General features: G+C 50.0%; 2 protein-coding genes and 1 pseudogene across 3 annotated transcripts; 1 reads left to right on the top strand and 2 right to left on the bottom strand.

The window, feature by feature from the left end:
• The first annotated feature begins 4,866 nt into the window (after window positions 1–4,866).
• On the top strand, window positions 4,867–12,723 carry LOC147347109 (MHC class I polypeptide-related sequence B-like; annotated as a pseudogene). The gene is made up of 6 exons (XR_015152119.1): window positions 4,867–5,056; window positions 7,642–7,901; window positions 8,120–8,383; window positions 8,968–9,027; window positions 9,370–9,498; window positions 11,684–12,723. The product of XR_015152119.1 is annotated as an MHC class I polypeptide-related sequence B-like (transcript).
• Window positions 12,724–13,531: 808 nt separating this feature from the next.
• On the bottom strand, window positions 13,532–21,718 carry LOC147347107 (uncharacterized). Its single transcript, XM_086370571.1, has 9 exons — window positions 21,706–21,718; window positions 19,237–19,739; window positions 18,635–18,956; window positions 18,148–18,422; window positions 17,264–17,539; window positions 17,052–17,147; window positions 16,595–16,627; window positions 16,408–16,455; window positions 13,532–14,647 (listed from the first exon to the last, which is right to left on the bottom strand). The coding sequence occupies exons 1-4, from the start codon at window positions 21,716–21,718 to the stop codon at window positions 18,316–18,318; spliced, it is 945 nt and encodes a 314-aa protein (XP_086226697.1). The 3' UTR covers window positions 13,532–14,647; window positions 16,408–16,455; window positions 16,595–16,627; window positions 17,052–17,147; window positions 17,264–17,539; window positions 18,148–18,315.
• LOC147347108 (BOLA class I histocompatibility antigen, alpha chain BL3-7-like) lies at window positions 16,439–17,864 on the bottom strand. The gene is made up of 4 exons (XM_086370572.1): window positions 17,816–17,864; window positions 17,264–17,539; window positions 17,052–17,147; window positions 16,439–16,455 (listed from the first exon to the last, which is right to left on the bottom strand). Exons 1-4 carry the CDS (start codon window positions 17,862–17,864, stop codon window positions 16,439–16,441), a joined length of 438 nt encoding a protein of 145 aa, XP_086226698.1.
• Window positions 21,719–23,691: the final 1,973 nt, after the last annotated feature.

Raw genomic sequence — 23,691 nt, 5'->3', positions numbered from 1 at the left:
TTTTGCTGAGAGCTATGCCTTGGACATCTGGAGGGAGAGACTGGGCAATTTACTCCCCAGTGGTTAGGCAGGAACAAAAACAGCCGTCTACTTATGCATTTAGAGAGAGATCAAACAGTTATGGCAAACTTTGAATAAAAGACAGATCTAGATAAAGAATAAATATGTTAGAAATCACAAAATTACACTGTTAAAAATTCATCTCCCCTGTAGCTTTTTTCTCCTTTTCTCTTATCTTTTTCTTTTTCAACCTTTTCCCCCTTCCCTCCTTCCTTTCCACTCTCACCTTTTCAGTTTATGCCCCCATTTTCAAGCGCACGTCACTCCTCTGGGACTGGTCAAAGACCCAAGTCAGAGCTCACTTTGGCATTTTGCCAGCATCTGCACGGCTCTGCAGCTATTGTGTCGTTTCAGGAAGTCACTCTGGTCTTTGAAGAAGGTCACACTGGGTCTAGTGTGTATGTTTTCCTGGATCCTCAGTTTTTGCTTTTCTCTGGGGTGGGCGGAAATGGCAACCCACTCCAGTGTTATTGCCTGGAGAAACCCAGAGACGGGGGAGCCTGGTGGGCTGCCGTCTATGGGGTCGCACAGAGTCGGACACGACTGAAGCGATTTAGCAGCAGCAGGGGTGGGCAGAAGGGATTCGAAGGCCAGCTCCGCGGCGACGCGAGGCGGTAGGGAATGTATTTGGATCCTAGAATTCAAGAGCGACCCTGTGGGCTCGGGGGCTCGGAAAAGTATCTCCCTATTCAGAATCGACCCACAGGGTGCTTGAAATCAGTCGGGTTCCGGGATCTCCCTTCGGACCTACGACTGGGAATTTCCGCGGATCCGGGCAGATCTGCGTTTTCACAGCCTGCAGCCTGCAGATGTTGAGCAGTTTGAGAACCGGAAACCTAAATGCAGCTCACTCCTCTCCCAACTTGCCCATAAATTCCTTCATTCTGTTTTGTTTTTTTTTTTTAATCCACGAACAGCGTTTCTTCCCTTTAAGCCAGAGTTGAAGGAGAGGGGTGATCTACTAAGGGTTAGCCGAACTCCGCCCTGGATTATGTAAACGCCCAACACTCGGATCGTTTTCTGTTTCCTTTCCCGACCCTGTAGTGGTACCAGAGGTCAGCGGAGAGAAAGAGGCCCGTGTGCCGGTGAGTCCAGGGGTACAAAAGGAAGAATGGAGAAAAGGTAGTTTATAGAGCAAAGCAGGGGGGTCTGGAGGCCGGGTGGGCGGAGGAAAAGCACTTGGTACACCGGCCTAGCTGCGACGTGTGATGGGGAAGGAGGCGGCCACGGCTAAATCCAGGCGAGCCCCCCAAATCTGGAGTCTTACTTCCCACGGAGAGTAGTTGGCTTTATCTTTCATTACAATCATCCCGAAATGCTGGGAAACAAACGTAGCATGTTAACGTTAGTATGAAAAGTCTTGGGGGGAGAGGGAGAGGGTTCACCTAAGTGAACCAGTTTGCTAGAGCAGCCACACCCAGCAAGTCTTGGAAGGAAGACTGACTTGGAGGAAAGGGCTTGTCTAGCTGTCAGGAGAGCTGGCTTCCATCTGCTTGTCTATACCTTCACTACTCATTTCTTTCTTTCTTTTTGGTTGCTCTGAGTCTTTGTTGCTGCACAAGGGGCTTCTCTAGTTGCCGGGAGCCTGTCTAGAGCTGGGAGGTGGGGTTCAGTATTTGTGGTGAACCAGTGAAGTTGCTCAGTCCTGTCCGACTGTTTGGGACTCCATGGACTGTAGCCTACCAGGCTTCTCCATCCATGGAATTTTCCAGGCAAGAGTACTGGGGTGGGTTGCCATTTCCTTCTTCAGGAGATCTTCCCGACTCAGAGATCGAACCCAGGTCTCCTGCATTAAAACAGACACTTTACTGTCTGAGCCACCAGGGAAGCCCAGCTGTGGTACAGGGGCTCAGTTGCTCCTGGGCACGTGGAATCTTCCCAGACCAAGGATGGAACCCATGTTCCCTGCATTGGGAGGCAGACTCCATCTACTCTACTACTCTGGGGGAGGTCCGCTTTCACTTGTGAGCTTTAGCAGTGAAAAAGGATCTCTCTGGGATGGGACAGGACCCAATCTTTGACCTGCTAAATAAATTATGATGGTCAAAGTAATTAACAAAAATGATGTGAAATCTAAGAAATGTTAAAACTTTCTGAGGCATGACACTTGGGTCCACAGCAAAAGTATTGCATAAGGATCTTAGTGGAATGCTTAGTAATGAGAGGCAGAGTACAACTTTTTAAAAGCATTTGCAGGGACACAAACATGAAATGAACACAGGTCCTGATCCCAGAGTGACGCATTGTCTAATGGGGGGGATGTATAAAATGGTCAGATGGGGTTCAAGGTAGGGCACACTTTGTTCCATCAGGGAGGTTTCAACAAGGGCTAGACCAATTATTCTAAAACTGGAATCACTGAGGGGGCTTTAAAGGATAGGAAGCCTAGGCCCAACCCAAGGGATACTAATTCATTTGGTTTTGGCCATGGCCTAGAGATACAGACAGTAAAACCTCACCAGGTGGTTCTATAAGCAGTCAAGTTTGAGGACCATGGTGTACATATTCCAAAGACCAAAAGATGTGCTTTGGGGATAAAGCACAGGTTTCAGTAGAAGAAGACTTTCAGGATGGCATTATTGTTATATTTGAAATATAGTTCATGTATCACTAAATTCACCCTTTTAAAGCAAACAGTTAAAGAAAGAAAAAAAACATTAAAGCAAAAAAAAAAAAAAAGCAAACAGGTAGTTTTTAGTATGATCCCAAGGTTGTGCCACCCTTACCACCATCTAATTGGGATGCTCTTTTAGGATCCGCTGTTCTGAAGGGCTGGAAGGCAGAGGAGAGTAACCCATAGGAGAGTGATGTGTAAGCAGTGGCATCCTTATTTCACAGAGAAATGGAAAACGGTGCCACCTAGCTGGTTGTGGTAGCTTCCACTTAAGATGGAGTAGAGACACTGTTAATTCTGCAGGTGGGGCAGCTGTGGATGGCTTGGGGCATTATGGTAATAACTGGGGAAAGACCTGTGTTTAGGAAGCCTTTGCAGTTCTCTAGGCTGAGGTAGATGAAAGCTTGGACTAAGGTAGCTGCTGTGGGATTGAAAAGGGATTGGAGGAGCTGACTGTGAGTCCATGAGAGGGAGGGGAAAGGGGATCAGAAGGGACCAAGCTGGTGATGCTTAAAGAGAACTAGGAGAGGCTGGTGTGCGGAGTTTGCTTGTAGACCTGTTGGGTTTGAGGGGAGGATGGGCCCAGAGGTGCAGACATACTGAGGCAGCTTGAAAAGGGAATCTGGAGAGGCTGGTATTGGAGTGGATCATGGGGAGTCATCTCACTGAACCTGTGATTCCCCAGGGGCTGAACCAAGAGTCTCCTTGGGAGAATGCAGATACTTATAGGATGAGGCCACCAGAAGACACATAGCAGTCAGTCAGAGGAGGAGAAGGAGATTAGAGGGAGGGGATGTATGTATATTTATGGCTGATTCATGTTGTTGTACAGCAGAAACCAACCATTGTAAAGCAGGTGTCCTCCGAATAAAAATAAATTCTTAAAAAAAATGAAAGAAGAGAGAGAGAAGGGTTTGGTCATTCATCTGGGGTAGTGACTTCTGAGAGGCAGAGTTGCTGAAATCTACAAATCTGGTCTTAGTAGACTTTTTGTTTGTTTTCTCAGCTGCAGTGATTCTTCCCTGTGGCACCTAGGTTGTTCCTTGCTTGGCTGGGCTTTCTTTCCTTGCAGAGGGTGAGGACTGCTCTCTAGTTGGGCTGAATGGGCTTCTCATTTAAGGTGACTTTCCCTTGTGGAGCAGGAGTTCTAGGGCACTCTGGCTTCAGTGGTTGCAGCTCAAGGGTTGAGTTGTTGCTGTGCGCAGGCTTAGTTGCCCCAAGGCATGTGGGATCTTCCCAGGTCAGGTATGGAACCCGTGTCCCCTGTTCTGGCAGGCGGATTCTTAACCACTGGACCACCGGGGAAGACCGTGGCTGGTCTCAGTAGACTTTCGCCAGTAACTCTGCTGTGCGAGGTGGAGGGAGGTGGAGGTGGGTTGGGTTGGAAGAGAAGTCGTGACTAAAGGAAGAGCCCGAAAAGGCTGGAAACGTTGAGATGTCTCTAAAGCTCACCCTCCGTCTCACCTCCCTGGCTTTTCTAGCCTTCAGGCTTTTAAAATCACTGCAGATGGTGACTGCAGCCGTGAAATTAAAAGATGCTTACTTCTTGGAAGGAAAGTTATGACCAACCTAGACAGCATATTAAAAAGCAGAGACATTACTTTGCCAACAAAGGTCTGTCTAGTCAAGGCTATGATTTTTCCAGTAGTCATGTATGGATGTGAAAGTTGGACTATAAAGAAAGCTGAGCGCCGAAGAAGAATTGATGCTTTTGAACTGTGGTGTTGGAGAAGACCCTTGAGAGTCCCTTGGACTGCAAGGAGATCCAACCAGTCCATCCTAAAGGAGATCAGTCCTGGGTGTTCATTGGAAGGACTGATGCTGAAGCTGAAACTCCAATACTTTGGCTACCTGATGTGAAGTGCTGACTCATTGGAAAAGACCCTGATGCTGGGAAAGATTGAGGGCAGAAGGGGACGACTGGATGAGAGGGTTGGATGGCATCACCGGCTCAATGGACATGAGTTTGGGTAAACTCCAGGCGTTGGTGATGGACAGGGAAGACTGGCGTGCTGCGGTTCATGGAGTCGCAAAGAGTCGGACACGACTGAGCGACTGAACTGAACGGAACTGAGAAGTGGAAAGAGACCCGCTAACCAAGCAGAGGGGCCGGGGCGGGGCCGGGGCGGGGCCGGGCCGGGCCGGGGGCGGGGCCGGGGCCGGGCGGGCGGGGGAGGGGGCGTGCGGCCCCGGCCAGGGGGGATGGATCTGCTGGCCGACGTCACCACAGCTCAGTTCGCCGCCGCGGTTCCTTGGGTCCGTCAGCTTTTCTTCGGTTCCGGAGCCTCTGGCAGCGAAACAAGATCTGGGCCATGGGGCTCTCTCATGTCTGGCTGTTTCTAGCCCACGCTGCCTTTTTTGTGCTCCTGGGTAACGCCGCCGGTGAGTGGGGTTCTTTGAGGTCTCAGTCCGGACGGAGCCCGGGGTGGTTTCAGGGGTTCGGGTGGTTAGTATTCGATGGGATTCGGTGAGCGTCGCGGGCATCGTCTCAATTGCGGCTGGGGTTGAGCGAATAGAGGAGTTGGGGGTGGGGATGGGAGGAAGGTGGGGGGCGGAGAGGTGTAAGGTCTAGGAGCGGCTGGGAACTTCACACGGCATGTGGCGAGCACTGCATCCCGCGTTTCAGTCTTTCCAGTTCCTAGCCTCTGCTCTCCCTACTCCACCTGCCCTCCCCGGTGTCCTCATCACATGCCTCAGTCCTCAGATTCTCCTGATTGGTAAGGCAGCCTGGTCCCCACCCTGCTCTCTGCCGCTCCCTGCCCCCCGCCACCGCCCACCCCGTTGCTCTCTTGAATGGCGTTTCTTCCAGGTCCCAGGCTCAGGCGATCACTTCTTAGCCGTCTGTGGGGCGCCCTCTTATGCCCCTGAAAGTTGTCCTCTCCTATTCTTAGCTCTGCCGTCTCTTCTCATTTCTGGACGCCAGAAACAAGGAGTTTCCAGGTTGGCGGCGCTCAGGGATCCTCAGCCCCGAGAGTTAGGGCTCTTTTTCTAGTGACCTGGGCCTCTGAGAAGGGGCAAGCTGGATCCACACTCTTCCTACTGCTGTGGGCACTGTGGCGGCTCCTGAATCACTGACGGAGGTTAGGTCTCAGGGCTTTGGGACCAAAGGATTCTTCCTGCGATTTCCGTGGTTCCCCCTCCCCCACTAATGTGAACTCTAATTTTCCGCTGTGCCTGTGGTCCCACAACTGAATCTCTCCTTACCTCCTCCCTTGCTGGCCCTCGAGCCCCCTCAGCATTTGCCCTCCCCCCTCGGTCCTGCCCTCTCCCCTCCCTGCTGCCCCCTCCTCTCTACCGCTCTCTGATCTCTTCCTAGGGCGTCCCCACCCTCATCCCTTTTCCCACTACAGGTCCCTCCCCTCCACTCATGGGTCTTTTCCTGCGAGGATCGGTCACCTGCAAGGCTCCTCCCTCCCCTCAGCTTTCACTAGCCTTACTTTTCTTGGGATGACTTTTACCCATGAATTTTCCCCTCCACCCTCTGCCCTATTTCATCACCAGGGGGAGCTCTCATGCCAATGATCCCTGGGCCTTGAGCACAGTGCCCAGCCCCTGGGGGAGGACCTGTCCCCCACTTGACACCCACCCTCCTACCTCCACCCCTTGAAGGCACCTGCTCTTGGCCTCGACCAAGGGGAGCCTTTCCCCCAACACGGCCCCTCCCCACTCCTGCATCCTAAACCTCACCCTCTGGATTCCTCCACTCCCCAGGCCACAGGTGCTGGAGTCCACTTGCCCTGGTCCGTCTGCAGTTCCCCCCATGGCACCTTGCCCTGCTCCCACCCTTGTCCGACTGCCTTGGGCCCTCACCAAGTTCTCATCAATCACAGGCCCCATGGTGCCCAGAATCTCCACCTCCCTCACCCAGGGCATCCCTCCTCTTCTGTCTTTACCTTAACCCAAGGTGGGGGGGTCACCCCTGAGCCATGCTCACCCCTTGCCCCTCAATCCCGGGCCCTCACCACGTCTTCTCTGCAGTCTCTTCCCTTCCCCCACAGAGGGAATACTGCCCGTGGTCCACTGCCCACCTCCTTAGCCTTCATCACCCTCTCTTTGGTTCCACGACCCCAGTGGACTCTCACTATCTCAATCTTGTATCCGAAATCCTTGTTTGTGCCACTTGGTCAGCAGGCTTTTCCTACAGGGAGTCTTCTCCCAGGCCCCCACCCCCTGCTTGCTGGCTGCCTGACCCGAACCCTCGTGGAGGTGTGACCTCACTCCCTCCAGCCCCTCCCACCATGTAGGTGCTTCCCAGTGTGCACCTTGGCTTTCAGTTCTATCTTCTCTTGCCACTCCGATATTTTAATTCTCCATGACCCTTATGCACATGGCACTGCCTCCTCTCCCAGGGGACACTGGCAGGTGCAGCCACCTCCCCACCTGGGGCCTCACCATGCCTCTTTGCACTCTGCGCCCAGACCCACTCCTTCACCTCCCCCAGGTTACTGGCCCACCTTCATCTCTCTTGGGGCCACAGCCCAGCCCCTCAGGCCCCTCTGCCTCCTGCCTCACCCTCCCTGGAGCCCGCCTTGTCCATGATGAGCCTGCACAAGGGGCAGCAGCCCTCGCTCTCCATCTCACTTGGCCCCCCTCTGAGCAGGGACCCCTCTGGTCCTGGGTCTGACACTGCCCTTCCCTCCCTCTGACTCCACCTCCCCTCACCCTGCTCTTCCTGCCTCTCCCCTTGCCCTCCTGCCTGGACCCTTAGGGAGCCAGTGCCTCCCTGTCCTGACACTTGTCCGACACGTGTGTCCATCTCCACCCTCCCCCTCCACTCCTCGATTCCCCTCTCCCTCCTTCTCTTTCCCATTTTCCCGTATGGAAATCCTCATTCTGGTCCCTTGTACACATGCATGTTCTGCATCCTCAGCACCTGGAGCAGGTCAGGACACAGAACTTGTCTGTTAAACATCTGATGTGCACTTGTCTCCAGAAAGCAGCTTCATCTGTGGTTCCTCCTTCCCCAGGATCCCACAGTCTTTGTTACAACATGACTGTGCTTTCCCGGGATGGCTTTGTGCAGTCCAGGTTTTTTGCTGAGGGGTACTTGGATCATCAGGCCTTCCTGCACTATGATCACAAAAAAGGCAGGGCAGAACCCTGGGGAGAGTGGGCTGAAAAACTGGCAGCAGAGACGTGGGAGACAGAGACCATGGACTTGAATGAGAGCTGGAAGGAGCTCAGAAAACTTCTATAGAAATCCTGTCCCTGCAGGAGGAGAAAGGAGGTGAGAGTGCAGAGGGGGCAAGAGTGCTGTGGGCCATTTTCCTGGAAGGCCTGCAACCCAGAGCATGGGCCTCTTTCCTCTGAATTTGGGGGTGGGGATGAGGAAGTGGGGTCTGTGAGTTCAGCAGCACAGGGAAGACATGGAGGGGAGCAGGGGGGAGCAGGACAGAAGCCCTGGGGACCAGAGGAGTCACTGATCGGGGGGTGGGGATGGGGCAGGCTTACATTCCCTCCAGGAGACTGTGGGCTGTGATATCGGTGAAGACAGCCACCCCCGGGGCTTCCGGCTTCTCTACTTCAATGGGGAGCTCCTGCTCTCCTGCTACCCGGAGCCCCACGGATGTACCCTGCCCCAGTCTTCGGCTCGGACCTTGGCCATGGAAATGGAGTTAAGCAAGCATTACCAGGCCCACGTGCAGGGAGAACTTTTCTGTAGACTGCGGAGCTACCTGAAATCCTGGCTGGGCTTCACGAAGAGGACAGGTACTGACGCTGGGCCAGGCCCTTCCTCTGCCCCTGTTCTTAAATCCTCCCATCCCGACTTGCCCACGGAGACCCTCCCTGTCCTTTGGGCACGTATGTGCTCTGTTGGCGCGGTGTCCTGGGGTTTCTTTCCTGTTCTGTTAAATCTACTGTAGAAAGATCGGTGGGTGGCAGGGCATGAACTGCCCCTGTGACAATCATCCAGGGGAGCAGCGGATCCTCTGACAGAAACTGTACGAGGCGAGGTGGGTGTCAGGCAGCAGAGGAGGGCCTTAGATGGGGGTGGGCCTCTCGCTCCCAGCCTGCCTTATCCAGAAAATTCCCTCTAATCCCCAGGAGCCCACCCTTCACAGCCCCCTCCCCAATATCAACAGTGGACCCAAGAGAGTGAGGCCCATCCCACCCCTCCCCTTCCCTGCCAGAGGACTTGGGCCCCAGGGTGCAGAACTTGGAGCAGGCCTGGGGGCGATGAGGGCTCAGCCAGAGGTGGACAGTGAGGAGAAGCAGCTCTGTGCACGCCGTCTTCCTTCGAGGGAGCAGGGCTTGGCCGTGGGCCTCACTGGCTCTGTGCTTTCTTCCCACAGAGCCCCCAGCCGTGAATGTGACCCGCAGCCAGGACTCAGAGGGCATGGTCCACCTCAAAGGCAAGGCTTTTGGCTTCTTTCCTCCCAAAATCTCAGTGGTCTGGTTTCGGGACGAAGAACCCATGAGCCGGGATGCCCAGGAGTCTGGGGATGTCCTGTCTGATGGGAATGGGACCCACTACACCTGGGAGACCATAAGAATTCCCCAAGGAGAGGAGCAGCGGGTCAAGTGCATTGTGGAATACAGCGGGAATCACAGTGCCACCTCGCACCCTTGGGTGAGACTGGGGTGAGCCTGGAGGCAGTTGTGACCCTGGGAGGGTCAGAGGCCAGGGTCAGGGAGAGGAGAGCAGGCTGTGGCTCTGGGGTGCCCGGGTTGAATATAATAAGGTCCTTTTTCAGGAAAGACCCTGGCGCACCAGAGCTCATGGTGGATCGTGAGCATTCCTGTTGCTGTTGTTTTTATCATCGGATTTTGTGTCTATTGTTATATTAAGAAGAGGAAGACAGCATCAGCTACAGGGAGGCCAGGTGAGAAATCTGGGCAGGGGGTGGTCTGCGTGAGATTCGGCAGCAATGAGGATTTCAGCTCCCTGCTCTGTTTGGAGCTCTCTTTGTTTTCTGTCAGGCTCACCGGGGCTTGTCTGGGATTGTGTTGGATTATGTGCTGGTTGGGAGGGTCTAGGTGATCCAGGAATCACAGAGAACCTTTAGTAAAGTGTCTGTACCTGGTGAGGAGGGGATTAAAAACTGAAGAGGAATTCAGAGGAAAGGTGACGATCTAAGTGCCTGTCTGCGTTTCTCCCCCCTCGGTTTTCAGTCATTATTAAGAATCCAAGTGAAAGCATCATAAGGCTAAAACTAGGGGTCAGTGGATGGTCAGAGCTCTGCCTGTGATGTCCCCTTGCCAGGCCCCACTTGGAGATGTCTGGCAACCTCTCAAATTCCTCCGCCATGAACTAGTTTCTGAGTTCAGTTTCTGCTGGGTCAACCCCAGCCTGCACCTTTCTCAAGTTCCCATCAAGTGCCCCCATGCTAGCTGGGCTCTCCTTCCCCATAATATGGAGGACTAGTAGACATCCCTTGACCATTTGAAGAGAGGAGACCAGTCAATCCTCAGGCAACTGGGGTCACTGATTTTATCCTGTCTCCAGGTTTTTCCTATCTAGCCCCTTGGGATACTCTTTAGGGCAGGGCAGTGGGTCTGCTCTCTGTGGCCTCACCCTGCCCCCCTGAGTCAGTTCCCTTGCTCATGGTGGTCACTGCCTTGTAGATGTGGAGGAAGGGATGGGCTCTTTGACTACTTCCCCATAATCAAGTGGGTTGAGGGGAGAGGAAAAGAGAAGCAGAGCTTTGTGTGTGGCAAAGAGCAAAGGCAGAACGTGGAACAGTAAAAAGGTGGCAGAGACTCGGCTCCTTCTGTCGAGGCTGCCTCTTCTGTGTCAGGTGCTTGTTGGGGGCGTGGTTTCTTATCCCCAAACCTAATTCCCTTATCAGTTGGCCTTCGGCCTGGGCATACAGGGGTGGTTACAGCAGCAGACTCTGTCCGTGTAGTACCCAGAGCAGGGACCCAGCAGATCTGTAGTTTCTCCTGTTCTTATCTGGGAACATCAGTTCTGGTTTCTCTAGGGCAGAAATGGTTGTCTTGTATGTATTGGGGCATTTGCTGGGAACACTGTGAAAATCATATGCTAATTTCTCAAAATCATTTTTGAAGTTTTTAGTGTTCAATAAAATTGTTTATGATTTCAGGTGGCAAATCTTAATAATATTTCCATGCATATTGAATGAAACAGGAATTCAAATGGGGCGCTTCCGCTGGGAGGTGGAGGATAGGATGGCAGTCCCAGGGTGCAGAGGGGGCCAGGTACAGCCTCATTCTGGGGAAATTCTCAAGAACCCCAATCCACATTGAAAAGCAGATCCCCTGCATGTAGTGAGAGCAAGTCCTGGTTGACTCCCTGGCTGAGCAAGGCAGGAGGACCTGCTCTGCCTCAGCCCAGCCCAGCACCTGGAGTGGAGCTGGGATTCCCCAGAAGGAGCAGGAAAGGCCAAGTGCAGCCTAGGGGCCTGGGCCGAGAGTGAGGGTTGGGGCGAGGCCAGGGGTGCTCCAGGGTCCAGTCAGGGGGAGAGTCCGTGGCAGTCCAGTGTTTCTAGACGGGGCTGCTGTCCCCTGGGGCTCTGGATGGGCTTTCCAGTTCAGAGCTGCTGGCGCAGGGCTGGGTGGGGAGGGGTGGGGCTGCAGGAGGTGGAGGTCAGGGTTGAGGTGGAGCCAAGCGGTGGAGCAGGTGCTTGTGCGGGAGAGGAGGCCGAGAGCTGAGGAGAGAAAGGAACTGTGTGTGTGTCCACTCCCGGGCTAGAGGAACATGGAGCTGGGTCCTGTCTGTGAGGGAGCCTCGCGTTGCATTAGAGAATGGATCTGGGTTCAAGGCGGAAAGGCCTTGGGTTTTCGCTCCGGATCTTGTCCTTGTGTCCTGCCACTTCTGTCCCTGTCGTGGAGGGTGGTGGCAGCAGGGACAGGGGATGATGTGGATGGAGTCAGGGGAGGAGTCCAGCAAGAGCTGGGAAAAAGGAGGCAAAAAAGAACAGGTGTGTCTTCCCTCAGAGGAAGGCAGAATCTGACTTTGAAGTAACTGAAGGAGAATCTCTGAGGAAATGAAAAGCATTCTTCTGCACCCAGTTGGTCAGTGATTTATTGGTTTTTCTTTTTCCCCAGAGCCTATTAGACTAAAAGACCTGGATCAATGCCAGACAGAGCCAACTGATCATAATGGCCTCACATACCCAGAATTTCAGTCCTCGTGTCAGACTCCAGCTCCATCAGTTTAACAGGGGAAGCTTAGAATCTGCTGCCAGGAGCCCTGAATTCAATTCCTAGTTCTGGTCTTAATAGCACTTTTACTTTTTTGTGTGTTCTGTTATTTATCTTATTATTTTTAAATTATTTGTATTTTATGTTTTATTTTTAACTGGAGAATACTTGCATTATACTGTATTGGTTTCTGCCATACAGCACTGTGAATCAGCCATAAGTGTACATGTATCTCCTCCCTCTGCAACTTCCCTCCCACCTTCCCCATCCCACCCCTCTAGGTCGCTGAGCACCAGGTTGAGTACGTAGTCAGGTCCTGTTTCCTCCCTGTCTGGTGCACAGTAAGGCAATGGGAATACTGAACTCATTCCATATCTGTGTATCTGAATGGGATGATATATTCTTTCATGGTTTTATTCAAGGCTAACGTCATTCACGCAGTTTGCATGCATGTTTCGAGTATTCTTGCATTTTAGTAAACTCTCAGGTGTCATTTGTTGCACTCAGCTCTCATTAAGCATAAATTTTCATCCTCATTCATTTTCCTGTGTGATTATTTAATCAAAGGCACAATTGTCTGTAAATTAAGAAGTCAAATATCTGTGCATGATTTCTCATGATACAGACTCTTATTATAATCCTGATTCTTCTCAACTTCTGCTTTCCTGTTGGTGACCACTTTGAATACTTTTTAGCTGATTCTTTCGGCTTTTATTTCCAAATCTCTAACCACAATGCCTTATTAGAACTGCTGCTTGATTTTTCTGTCACAGCCACTGTCTGCCACATCACACAGTGGCTGATGCAATAGTTGATAGTCATTGCTTTCTTTCACTCTTCCCATTCCTTCAGTTCCCACTTTATATATTGATCATACTTAGTTCATTCAGCTTTTTCTTTTCCATGACTAATACACTTGTCAATTAAAAAGATGCTCAACATAAGACTTGTGAATTAAGTTTTATTTGGGGCAAAATGAGCACTGCAGCCTGGGAGACAGCATCTCAGATAGCTCTGAGAAACAGCTCCAGAGAGGTAGGGAGGGAAGGTCAGATTTTGGTGAAGGGGGGAGTTCAGTGCAATCCAGCTTATCTTCCAAAGGTTTTCTGCTAGTCACAAGGAGCTGATCTCACCGTGAAAGGATTTAATGCTTTTCTACATGTGAGGAAGTGAAGTGAACCAAAGGACTGGAAAAGGTCAGTTTTCATTCCAATCCCTAAGAAGGACAATGCCAAAGAATGTTTAAACTACCATACAATTGTACTCATTTCACATGCTAGCAAAATTAGGCTCAGAATTCTTCAAGCTAAGTGTCAGCAGTATGTGAACTGAGAACTTCCAGATGTACAAGCTGGGTTTAGAAAAGGCAGAGGAACCAGAGATCAAATTGCCAGCATTTGTTGGATCACAGAGAAACCTGGGAATTCCAGAAAAACACTTCTGCTTCATTGACTATGCTTAAGCCTTTGACTGTGTGGATCACAACAAACTGTTGAATGGTCTTAAGGAGATGGGAATACCAGACCACCTTACTTGTCTCCTGAAAACCTGTATGCAAGTCAAGAAGCAACAGGTAGAACCAGACACGGAACTACGGACTGGTTTAAAATTGGGAAAGGAGTATAGTAAGGCTGTATATTGCACCCTGCTTATTTAACTGATATGCAGAATACATCAGGCAAAATGCCAGGCTGGATGAATCACAAGTTGGAATCAAGATTGCCAGGAGAAATCAATATCAACAACCTCAGATAAGAACATGATACCACTTTAATGGCAGAAAGGGAAGAACTGAAGAGCCTCTTGATGAGGCTTTGTTTTTGCTGATTATGTTCTATGAAGCTCTCAGGAATTCAGCTCTAATGATTCCCCTGTTTGCATGAATGATTCAAGAAGTGTAGATACTTTGGATATTCCATCAGTTTTTCCTTTTTTGGAAATGTCGTCCTGGACCCTGCTGACGAGCTCCCACCTGGTCTGGATTCTTCTGCATCTGGAGCAGACCCATCCTCCGAGGATCTCCCTCCACCACCATCTGGGCAGCACTTTAAAGTGCTGTGGATACTGCATAGCACAGGGAACTCTACCCAGCACTCTCTAATGGTGCATATGCGGAAAGAATCTAGAAAAGACTGAATATATTTCGAGCTGATTCACTGTATTGTACAGCAGAAAGTGACCCAGCATTGTAAATCAAATACACTCCAATGAAAACAAAACAAACAAGTAAGCAAGCAGATGTCTACCCCGGATGGCATTTATCAGTCGCTTGTTCTTTCAGCCAAACCCGAGTGCCTGCATTGTACCAGGTCAAGTTCCAGTTCCAGATCTTTGCTCTAACAATTGAAATTTGACATTCTTGTCCATCCCTCTCTCCCCCTCACCTGATTAGGAGCATTTCCACATTAGGAGACTTCCACACTGAAAGAGTCTTGGTAGGAGGCAGAGACCACCTTCCTCCATTAAAGAAGAAAACGCACTCTCCCAAATATTCTTGCCAGAGCACACAGCATGATGCTGAGGTCCCAGCACTCAGGTGATCACATGCCAGACTCTACTCAGGACGTTGTAACACAGAGAAGCTGGAACTATGCAGGATGCATCTGACAAGGGTGTCGAGAGTGGGAGTCACACCACCTCCAGTTGTCGGGAGCCTCAGTGATGGCCGTCCTCAGCACGGGGTCCACGCCCAGCACGAGGGGCTCACTGTGTGAGGAGTGACGCTGTGCCCCAGCAGGGCCGAAAGTTCCTTTGTGGGACCTGGCCTGGAGTGGACACTGTGGATCCTGTCCCCGTGGAGCCATATATATATAGTACTGTATGTCTAATCCCATTGTTAGCTCCAAGAATAAGTGAGCAGAACTCAACCTGGAGAATAGTTTCAGAGAGCAAGGATTTCATTACGCTGAACTGTGAACCACTGCCTAAGTCTTCAGGTGGAATAAGAACTACATTATTTCTCAACATCACACCTAATAATTGACAATATGAATTGTCAATATAAATTCCCTTTTCTTTCTGAAGAAAAAAAATGCTTTTAAATGTGGATTTAAGACTCCTCTCTGGCCACTCGATGTCATATACCTCAGGGGTTCCCAAATTGGCTGGTCATTGAATTGCTTGTGGGGCTTCTTACGAAATGCACAGCCTCTCCCCAGAACCACCTTCTCAAAATATTAGGACAAGACCAAGGATTGCTTCTTTAACAACCTCTGTATGTGAGGCTGATACACAGCATGTGGGAATCCTGGTCTATGATCATTCTTGCTACTAAAAATATGATCTGAAGACCAGCAGCATCAGCACCAACCTTATTACAAATGCAGATTCTCAGGCTCCAATCCCACTGTCTAGATCTAATGCGGGTCCAGGGGAGCACCAGCATCCCCACCCTGGACACCGCACTAATCCTACAGGCTCCTCCACTGCATCACTCACCCTTCACCTGATTGTGTTCAGCAGTTAGACTGATGCTTCTAACGAGCAGTCATACCAGGTCATCTTCCAGTCAAACCATCTTATGAGTCCACATCTTTCACAGACATCAGACACCTTATAATATGCTGGAAGCCCAGCCCACATGATCTGGCCAGACACTGGATCTCATCGCAATTCCTCGCTCCTCCAGCCACACCTGCCTCCTGGCTCTTCCTTGAACACACACACTCTCCTGCCTTCTTGCATTTGCACTGGAGGCTCCTCTGCCTGGACAGAACTACCCCTAGACATGCTTCTGGACATTCTTTCATGTCCTTCACATCTTTACTCAAATATCATCTCCTCAACGAGGCCTACACTGACCACTCTAGTAAAACAGCCACATTCCCTGTACCCACACACTTATACTCTGGGTCACCTTCCTCAGAGCACTTGCCAATCTCTAGGCAGACACCTCCCTCACTTATTAGGCTCACTCTGCCCCCCTCACCAGAACACACTGCACGAGGCCAACAAAGGGTGTCTGTTGTTAGTTCACGGAGGTTTCACAGATGCAAAAATACAGCATCATCTATCAGACACACAACAAATACCAGATGAAGGAATGATCAGTGTAGACGCCGCTGCATTCTATCTTCATTAATGTGGACTCAGACCACTTGCTCTCTTGCAGCAGCTACAGCACCTCATCCACTCACACTGATATCAGTGCTGCCTGTGCTTTCCCAAGAGCTGATCAGCCCTCCCTCCCACACCGACCGGTCTGCACTCTACACATAACGATATTTTCTCTTCAGAAAACAGCCCAGGGGGACAGGTCACATATTCCTCCTGCTGTGAGTATTAGGCAGCACTTTTTAAATCCAGGAGTTTGGATTGGAAGAGGTCTGCAGTTTCCCCACCTCATCACGTTACGCTAATAGGAGCAAAGACACATTCACACGCAGCTGCAGAAAGAGGGGTCCGGGGATCTGACGTCACAAAGTGGACCGAGTATCACTCAGTCCCCACAAGGCAGCTGTCTCACAGTGTGAGACAAAAGAATCAGGAAGCAGTTCAGTCAGTCATGTAAGGGCTGACATTCTCCACAGCCCCCCACACGCTCACATGTCCCACTCAGAGACCCCCGCCACCCAGTGTGTCCCCTCTGCCCCAACTCCTCTCCCAATCTAGACGCCCCAGTGTCTCACCTTTAGGAACTGTGAGAGACACGTCAGAGCCCTAGGGACTGTCACTGCCTGGGGGAGAACAAAACCAGGATGTGGTCAGAACCCACAGGAGAGAAACTGGAGAAGGCACTGTGAGGAGGGTGAGTCCCGCATGGCCTCCTGTCTACACCCTCACAAGGGTCTCAGGAATCATTCCCTCCGTACTTACTTGCAACCTGGGTGTAGCCCCTTCCTTTTTCACCTGTGAGAAGAAAGTATCACGTGAGCGACCAGGGACAGACTGAGTCGTGAGACCCTAGAACTCCCTAGTCCTGGACAACAAAGAACTTTTCAGAACTGTGACCAAAAATTCAGGACAGGCTCAGGAACATGAAGGAAGGAGACGTGGGGGGACTGGACCAGCTGTCCTGGAAGACATGTCTTGGCAGAGACATTCCGTCCTGACCTTCAAATGCTGAGAAACAGGCCCCCACTGGAATGATGAAGATGAAAAATGTGTCTTTCATTTTCACATGTACTTTACAAAAGAGTCAGTTTTAGCATCAGCTCAGATTCCACAAGTGTGTGGAGGGTACTTTCCAGTAATAAGGCAGGCAAACTTGCACCTGGGCCAGAAACCCACCCAGTGAGACAAGAAAACTCAGATCCCTCCCTCCTTTCCCTACCTGAGTGCTTCTTCCTCCAAATCACAGCTCTAGTGACCATGAGGAGAATCAGGCCAACAATCATGCCCATGATGGGGATGGAGGGCTGAGGAGGTTCTGTGGAAGAAAAGGAAGGGGCCCAGACTTCAGGCTTCAGTCCTGACCTCGCTGATCGTGTCCAGAAGGGCTTCTGCCTTATCTGAGAGGAAGCTCCATTCCGACCCCCTCCTTACCCCATCTCAGAGTAAGGGGCTCCTCAAGCCCCTCATGCTGCACACGGCAAGTGTATCTCTGCTCCTCTCCAGAAGGCACCACCAGGGCCTCCCACTTCTGGAAGGTTCCATCCCCTGAAGGCCTGGTCTCCACAAGCTCCATGTCCTGGGTCTGGTCCTCCCCATTGTGCTGCCAGGTCAGTGAGATCTCCTCAGGGTAGAAGCCCAGGGCCCAGCACCTCAGGGTGACCTCATGGTCAGAGATGCGGTGATGGGCCACAAGTGTCTTTGGATGGTCTGAAGAGGAAGAATCAGAAAATTCACATTCCTTGGGCCACTGAAGCAGAACCACGTGACCATGCTGAGAATGGATGAGCTAATGGGTTTGAAAAGAAGCAGCACAAACACCAGACACCAGCCTGGACTCCCGGGTCTGGGAAAAACTTCTAGCTCTTGCAAAGTTCTGGAGTCAGGGTGAGTGCCAAGGTAGGAGACTCCATGGAAGGGGAAATGACAGAGTAATGGTCCTGATTTGGGTGGAGGCTGAATGTCTCAGAAAAGCAGGAGTCTGGCCTCCTAAGATGGTCTCAGAGTGAGAACCGTCCTTGAGAGAGAAACTCATGATTCACAAGATGGCAGTCAGGGTCAAAGGGCACTGCTGACCAGTTATTTCAGGGATGGTTTTCTGTTTCTTATCCAAAAACACTGACTGCTTTAACTGTCCTTCAGAGAAATGGGGCCACTGGTGTGTCACTGTCTTCTATAGAATATGAAAACCTGGGGGGATTAGCCCTTTCCAGACAAGAAGTTGGGGCGGTGCTCCCAGAAGGAGCCCATTTTCCTCTCCTCGTGGAAAGCTGACTCCAGCCTGAGAGGAAATCAGGGAGGCCCGGTGCCCCTCATACCTGCGCGCAGCAACGTGTCCTTTCCTGTCTCCAGGTGTCTGAGGAGCCACTGCACGCACTTGACCTCCAGGTAGTTCCGTTGGAACTCTGCCTCCCCGGAGATTTCCCACTTGCGCTTGGTGATCTGAGCCACCGTGTTCGCCGCGGTCCAGGAGCGCAGGTCTTCGTTCAGGCGAGGTAATCCGCACCGTCATAGGCGGTCCGCCAGATCCCGCGGAGGAGGCGCCCGTCCAGCCCCACGTAGCAGCCAAGCACAAACTGGAGGGTGTGAGACCCTGACCCGCCCCGACCATCCGCCGTGATTAAATCCAAACTGATAAAGAAACCGGGTAAAGTCTCCCGCGCCCCGCCCCCGCCTCCTCCCGAATCGGGGGGCGGTGAGGGTCCCGCAATGTCGGGGTGACCCTCGGACCCAGAGATTCGGGGCGACACCAGCCGGTCCCTGGGGATGGGGGTCGTGACCTGGACCCGGGCCCGCGTCGCTCACCGGCCTCGCTCTGGTTGTAGTAGCCGCGCAAGTTGTTCAAGGCTAACCGCATTCTCTGTTGAGCTTTCTTGGCATCTCGTGTCATCTCTTCCCAATATTCCAGCACATCCTGCTCCATCCACGGCGCCCGCGGCTCCATTCTCGGATTCGCGGCGTCGCTGTCGAACCGCGCCAACTGTGTGCCGTCCACGTAGCCGACGGCCAAGAAACGCGGCTCCCCGAGGCCGGGCCGGGACACGCAGGTGCAGAAATAGCTCAGGGAGTGGGAGCCTGGGGGCGGGGAGGGGTGAGACCCGGCCCGATGTTCCTCCTGGAGCGGGTCCTGGGTCAGAGGTGATGAGGCCGGGAGTGGGGAGGGGGCTAGGGGCACGTGAGACCGAAAAGGTCGGAGAAGGACCGGGACTTGTTGGGGGAGAGAAAGAGGGGCGGGGAGCAGGGGAGGGACGGGACGGGACCAGGTGGGAGAGGACGGGTCTGGGCGAGGGCTGCGGCGTGTCTCCTCTCTGGGGATCCTGCCCCACTCCCACTACCCCCGCCCCGAGTCCTGGGCAGTCCCCTCGGCCCTCCGCGCAGAGGCCGTTCCCTCCCGACCCCGCACTCACCGGCCCAGGTCTCGGATAGTACCAGGACCTCCGAGAGCAGCAGGAGGAGGGTTCGCGGCCCCATGACCCGTATCCCTGGGGTCTGGGGAGAAGCTGAGTCCCGGCGGAGGGTGGGGGTGGGGGTGGGGGTGGGGGTGGGGTATCGGTGGAGACTATAACCTGGAACCTTGGGGCCGCTGATTGGCTTCTAGAAACCAGACACCCAATGGAAGTGAGAACTAGGGCCGCGACACGAGTGTCCTGGCAGAAAGGCACAACACAGTTTGCGAAGAGAAAGTGAAACTCGAGGAGACTAGGGATCCCCAACACAGTCCCTGCCCCAAACAAGGCCCTTGACTCTGAGAACCTGAGATCCTGAGAACCACATCCGGTACCTGGGACTTTGCCCTGATCCCTCCTCTCCTGCACGGAGACCTCTGCAGTCACACTCTCCCCGAGTCCTGGCCCAGCGACTGTGTAGTCAGAGATTTTCAGAACATTTTGGTCAGGATATTTATACAGTCCTGCAAATTAGTGAGGACCCCAAGGATAATTTTGTTTATGTAGTTACTTCTATCGCTATTTCCCGTAGTAGAAATAACAGTATAAACATTTTCAACTAATTTATTTAGAATAATGTTAATAACCCATGATTTTTATATGAAAAATAACTATTTCTCCAAATAAACTCTATAGTGGCAACAGTGGAAGTTTTTTCATTATTATATTTTTGCAAGTCTTTTCCTTGTCTGTCTCACTGGATTTTATGTTTGCTTTTGCACCGAATCCATTATTTTGATTGAAATCTATGAAAATAAAAAGGACCACACATATTAGGAGTAATATTTTTAATAACCTTTCCTGTTATTTGTGGATGTTTATCTTTGATGCAAAACTAAAACTAAGCAAGTGGTAGTTTCTTAAAGGTTATTTGCTCAGTGGACCTGAAACAATATCACTATTTCCTATTCTCTTAGGTTAAAATCCATAAGCCTGTTTTGCACACTGATGTCACTTGTACTAATGTAAGATTTTTTAAAAGTAATTCATTGTTTCTCTAAGTTTTATAGCTCTTCCACTGTCATTCCTTCTTTCAAATAAAAATTGGCTTAAAGCTCAACATTCAGAAAACTAAGATCATGGCATCTGGTCCCATCACTTCATGGCAAATAGATGGGAAAACAATGGAAACAGTCAGAGACTTTTATTTTCTTCGGCTCCAAAATAACTACAGATGGTGACTAAGCCATGAAATTAAAAGATGCTTGCCCCTTGGAAGAAAAGCTATGACCAACCTAGACAGCATATTAAAAAGCAGATACATTACTTTGCCAACAAAGAGCATCTAGTCAATGCTATGGTTTTTCCAGTAGTCATGTATGGATGTGAGAGTTGAACTATAAAGAAAGCTGAGCACCAAAGAATTGAATGTTTTGAACTGTGGTCTTGGAGAAGACTCTTGAGAGTCCATTGGACTGCAAGGAGATCAAACCAGTCTATCCTATAGGAAATCAGTCCTGAATATTCATTGGAAGGACTGATGCTGAAACTGAAGTTCCAATTCTTTGGCCACCTGATGCCAAGAGCCAACTCATTAGGAAAGACCCTGCTGCTGGGAAAGATTGAAGGCAGGAGGAGAAGGGGACAACAGAGGATGAGATGATTGGATGGCAAAACTGATTCAGTGGACATGAGTTTGAGCAAGCTCCTGGAGATGGTGCAGGACAGGGAAGCCTGGCGTGCTGCAGTGCATGGCGTCGCAGAGTTGGACACAACTGAGCAGCTGAACAACAAAAAGAATGTTAACTAAGTTCCTTTCAGAAGAACAAAGAAATTTGGAAGTTTGAAGACACGCTGAGAATAATTACTGTTCTCAGATGATGTTCAGACTTCTAAAGGTCCCTAAAAAGACAGTTTATTGTTGCTACTTTTATCACCTTTCATTTGTGTTTTTTTCATCTTCATTTTGTTCTGTAATTCATTTTCTCCCCAGGAAAATGTGCACAACTACTCTGAAATGTCACAATAAGATTTCATTTCAATAATTCAACATCAAATGCTGTACAGTTAGGATAAACATGAATAAACAGAAAGCACCAGATCCAAAACTGTAGGAGTGCTCTGCTTTACTTGGTCTGCGTGACTGGAAGTTTAAAGGGCAATGACTTAAGTTTGTAGTGATTAAACATTGATCATCCTCTTTCACTTCTGACCTACCACCTTGAAGCTATTATACATTTATACTAAATGGACAAAATACTCTAACGTTATCTTCTTTGACAGTTTCCTGGGAGAAATGTTTAAATCTAAACTGAACGTGTTTGTGAATACTGGTGGTAGCTGGAATACCTTTACAATGCAGACTGCAAGGAAGAAATTGCCCTTTCTGTCTTGAATCACAGCTAACTTCGGTTTATAAGTAGCATTAAGGGATGTTATACTAGTTTCATCACAATGTCAGACAAATCTGAGTTCAGTTCTAACACTTACCACTGCTGTACATCTGTCTATCTATCTACCTATCAATCTACTTGTCACAGTCTTCATCTACCTTTCAACCTACTGTAAATATTCAATACTGATCATGACAATCACAATAAAAATATCTAGCTGTATCTCTTTATTCACAAATGAGACGAATTCGATGACATGGCCACATTCATAGGCCTAGCTTATTGGTGATACTACATAGCCCTCTTGTTCTTGTTGTCCGACTCTTTGCTACCCCATGGACTGCAGCACACAGGCTTCGCTGTCCTTCACTATTGCCTGAAGTTTGCCCAAACTCATGTCCATCGAGTCGGTGATGCCACCCAACCATCTCATCCTCTGTTGTCCCCTTCAACTCCTGCCTAAAATCTTTCCTGAAAGCAGGGTCTTTTCCAATGAGTCCATTCTTCAAATCAAGTGGTCAAAGTATTGGAGCTTCACTTTCAATATCAGTCCTTCTAGTAAAAATTTGGGGTTGATTTCCTTTAAGATTGGCTGGTTTGATCTTCTTGCTGTCCAAGGGACTCTCAAGAGTCTTCTCCAACACCACAGTTCAAAAGCATCAGTCCTTTGCTGCTCAGCTTTCTTTATAGTCCAATTCTCACATCCATACATGAATCCTAGAAAAACTGTAGCTTTGACTAGATGGCCCTTTGTTGGCAAAGTAGTGTCTCTGCTTTTTAATATGCTGTCTAGGTTGTTCATAGCTTTTCTTCCAAGGAGCAAGCGTCTTTTAATTTCTTGGCTGCAGTCACTATGTGCAGTGATTTTGGAGCCCCCCAAAATGAAGTCTCTGTTTCCATTGTTTTCCCATCTGTTTGCCATGAAGTGATAGAACTGGATGCCATGATCTTAGTTTTTTGAATGTTGAGCTTTAAGCCAGCTTCTTCACTCTCCTTTTTCACCTTCCTCAAGAGGCTCTTTAGTTCCTCTTCGCTTTCTGCCATTAGGGTGGTGTCATCTGCCTATCTGAGGTTTCTCTCAGTGATCTTGATTCCAGTTTGTGCTTCATCTAGCCAGGCATTTCACATGAGGTATTCTGCACAGAAGTTAAATAAACAGAATGACAATATACAGCCTTGAGGTACTCTTTCCCCAATTTGGAACCAGTCAGTTGTTCCATATCCGGTTCTAACTGTTGCTTCTTGATCTGCATACAGATTTGGCAGGAGGCAGGACAGGTGGTCTGGTATTCCCATCTCTTCAACAATTTCTCACAGTTTGTTGTAATCCACACAGTCAAAGGCTTTGGTGTAGTCAATAAGGCAGAAGTAGATGTTTTTCTGGAATTCTCTTGCTTTTTCGATGATCCAACCGATGTTGGCAATTTGATCTCTGGTTCCTCTGCCTTTTCTAAATCCAGCTTGAACAGCTCAAAGTTCTCAGTTCACATACTGCTAAGGCATAGCTTGAAGGATTTGGAGCATAATCTTGCTAGCTTGTGAAATGAGAGCAATTGTCTGGTAGTTTGAAGATTCTTTGGCATTGCCTTTCTTTGGGATCAGAATGAAAACTGACCTTTCCCAGCCCTGTGGCCATTGCTGAGTTTTCGAAATTTGCTGACATATTGACTGAAGCACTTTTACAGCATCATTTTTTAAGATTTGAAATAGCTCAGCTGGAATCCCATCACCTCCACTAGCTTTGTTCATAGTGATGCTTCCTAAGACCCACTTGACTTCACATTCCAGAATGTCTGGCTCTACGTGAGTGATCACACCGTCATGGTTATCTGGGTCTTTAAGATCATTTCTGTATAGTTCTTCTGGAAGTATTCTTGCCACCTCTTCTTAATATCTTCTGCTTCTGTTAGGTCCCTACTGTTTCTGCCCTTTATTGTGCCCATCTTTGCATGAAATGTTCCATTGGTATCTCTAATTTTCTTGTAGAGATTTCTGGTCATTCTATTGTTTTCCTCTATTTCTTTGCATTGATCATTTAGCAAGGCTTTCTTATCTCTCCTGGCTATTCTATGGAACTCTACTC

This window comes from Bos grunniens, chromosome 23, assembly GCF_055505025.1.
Source record: "Bos grunniens cultivar Pamir isolate PY7600 chromosome 23, Bosgru_T2T1.0, whole genome shotgun sequence".
NCBI classification, from domain to species: domain Eukaryota; kingdom Metazoa; phylum Chordata; class Mammalia; order Artiodactyla; family Bovidae; genus Bos; species Bos grunniens.
This window is presented reverse-complemented; position numbering and strand designations above follow the sequence as displayed.

What these genes read in the sequence shown, in the direction of transcription:
- LOC147347107 (XM_086370571.1), bottom strand. An exon ending in ACTATCCGAGACCTGGGCCG is followed by an intron (nt 18,957 to 19,236) that starts GTGAGTGCGGGG and finishes CCTCTGACCCAG; the next exon opens with GACCCGCTCCAGGAGGAACA. An exon ending in CTACAACCAGAGCGAGGCCG is followed by an intron (nt 18,423 to 18,634) that starts GTGAGCGACGCG and finishes GGGGCGGGTCAG; the next exon opens with GGTCTCACACCCTCCAGTTT.
- LOC147347108 (XM_086370572.1), bottom strand. Translation starts at nt 17,864, where the DNA reads ATGAGTTTCTCTCTCAAGGACGGTTCTCACTCTGAGACCATCTTAGGA. An exon ending in CTCTGAGACCATCTTAGGAG is followed by an intron (nt 17,540 to 17,815) that starts GCCAGACTCCTG and finishes CTTCCTCTTCAG; the next exon opens with ACCATCCAAAGACACTTGTG. An exon ending in GCCCCTTACTCTGAGATGGG is followed by an intron (nt 17,148 to 17,263) that starts GTAAGGAGGGGG and finishes TTTCTTCCACAG; the next exon opens with AACCTCCTCAGCCCTCCATC.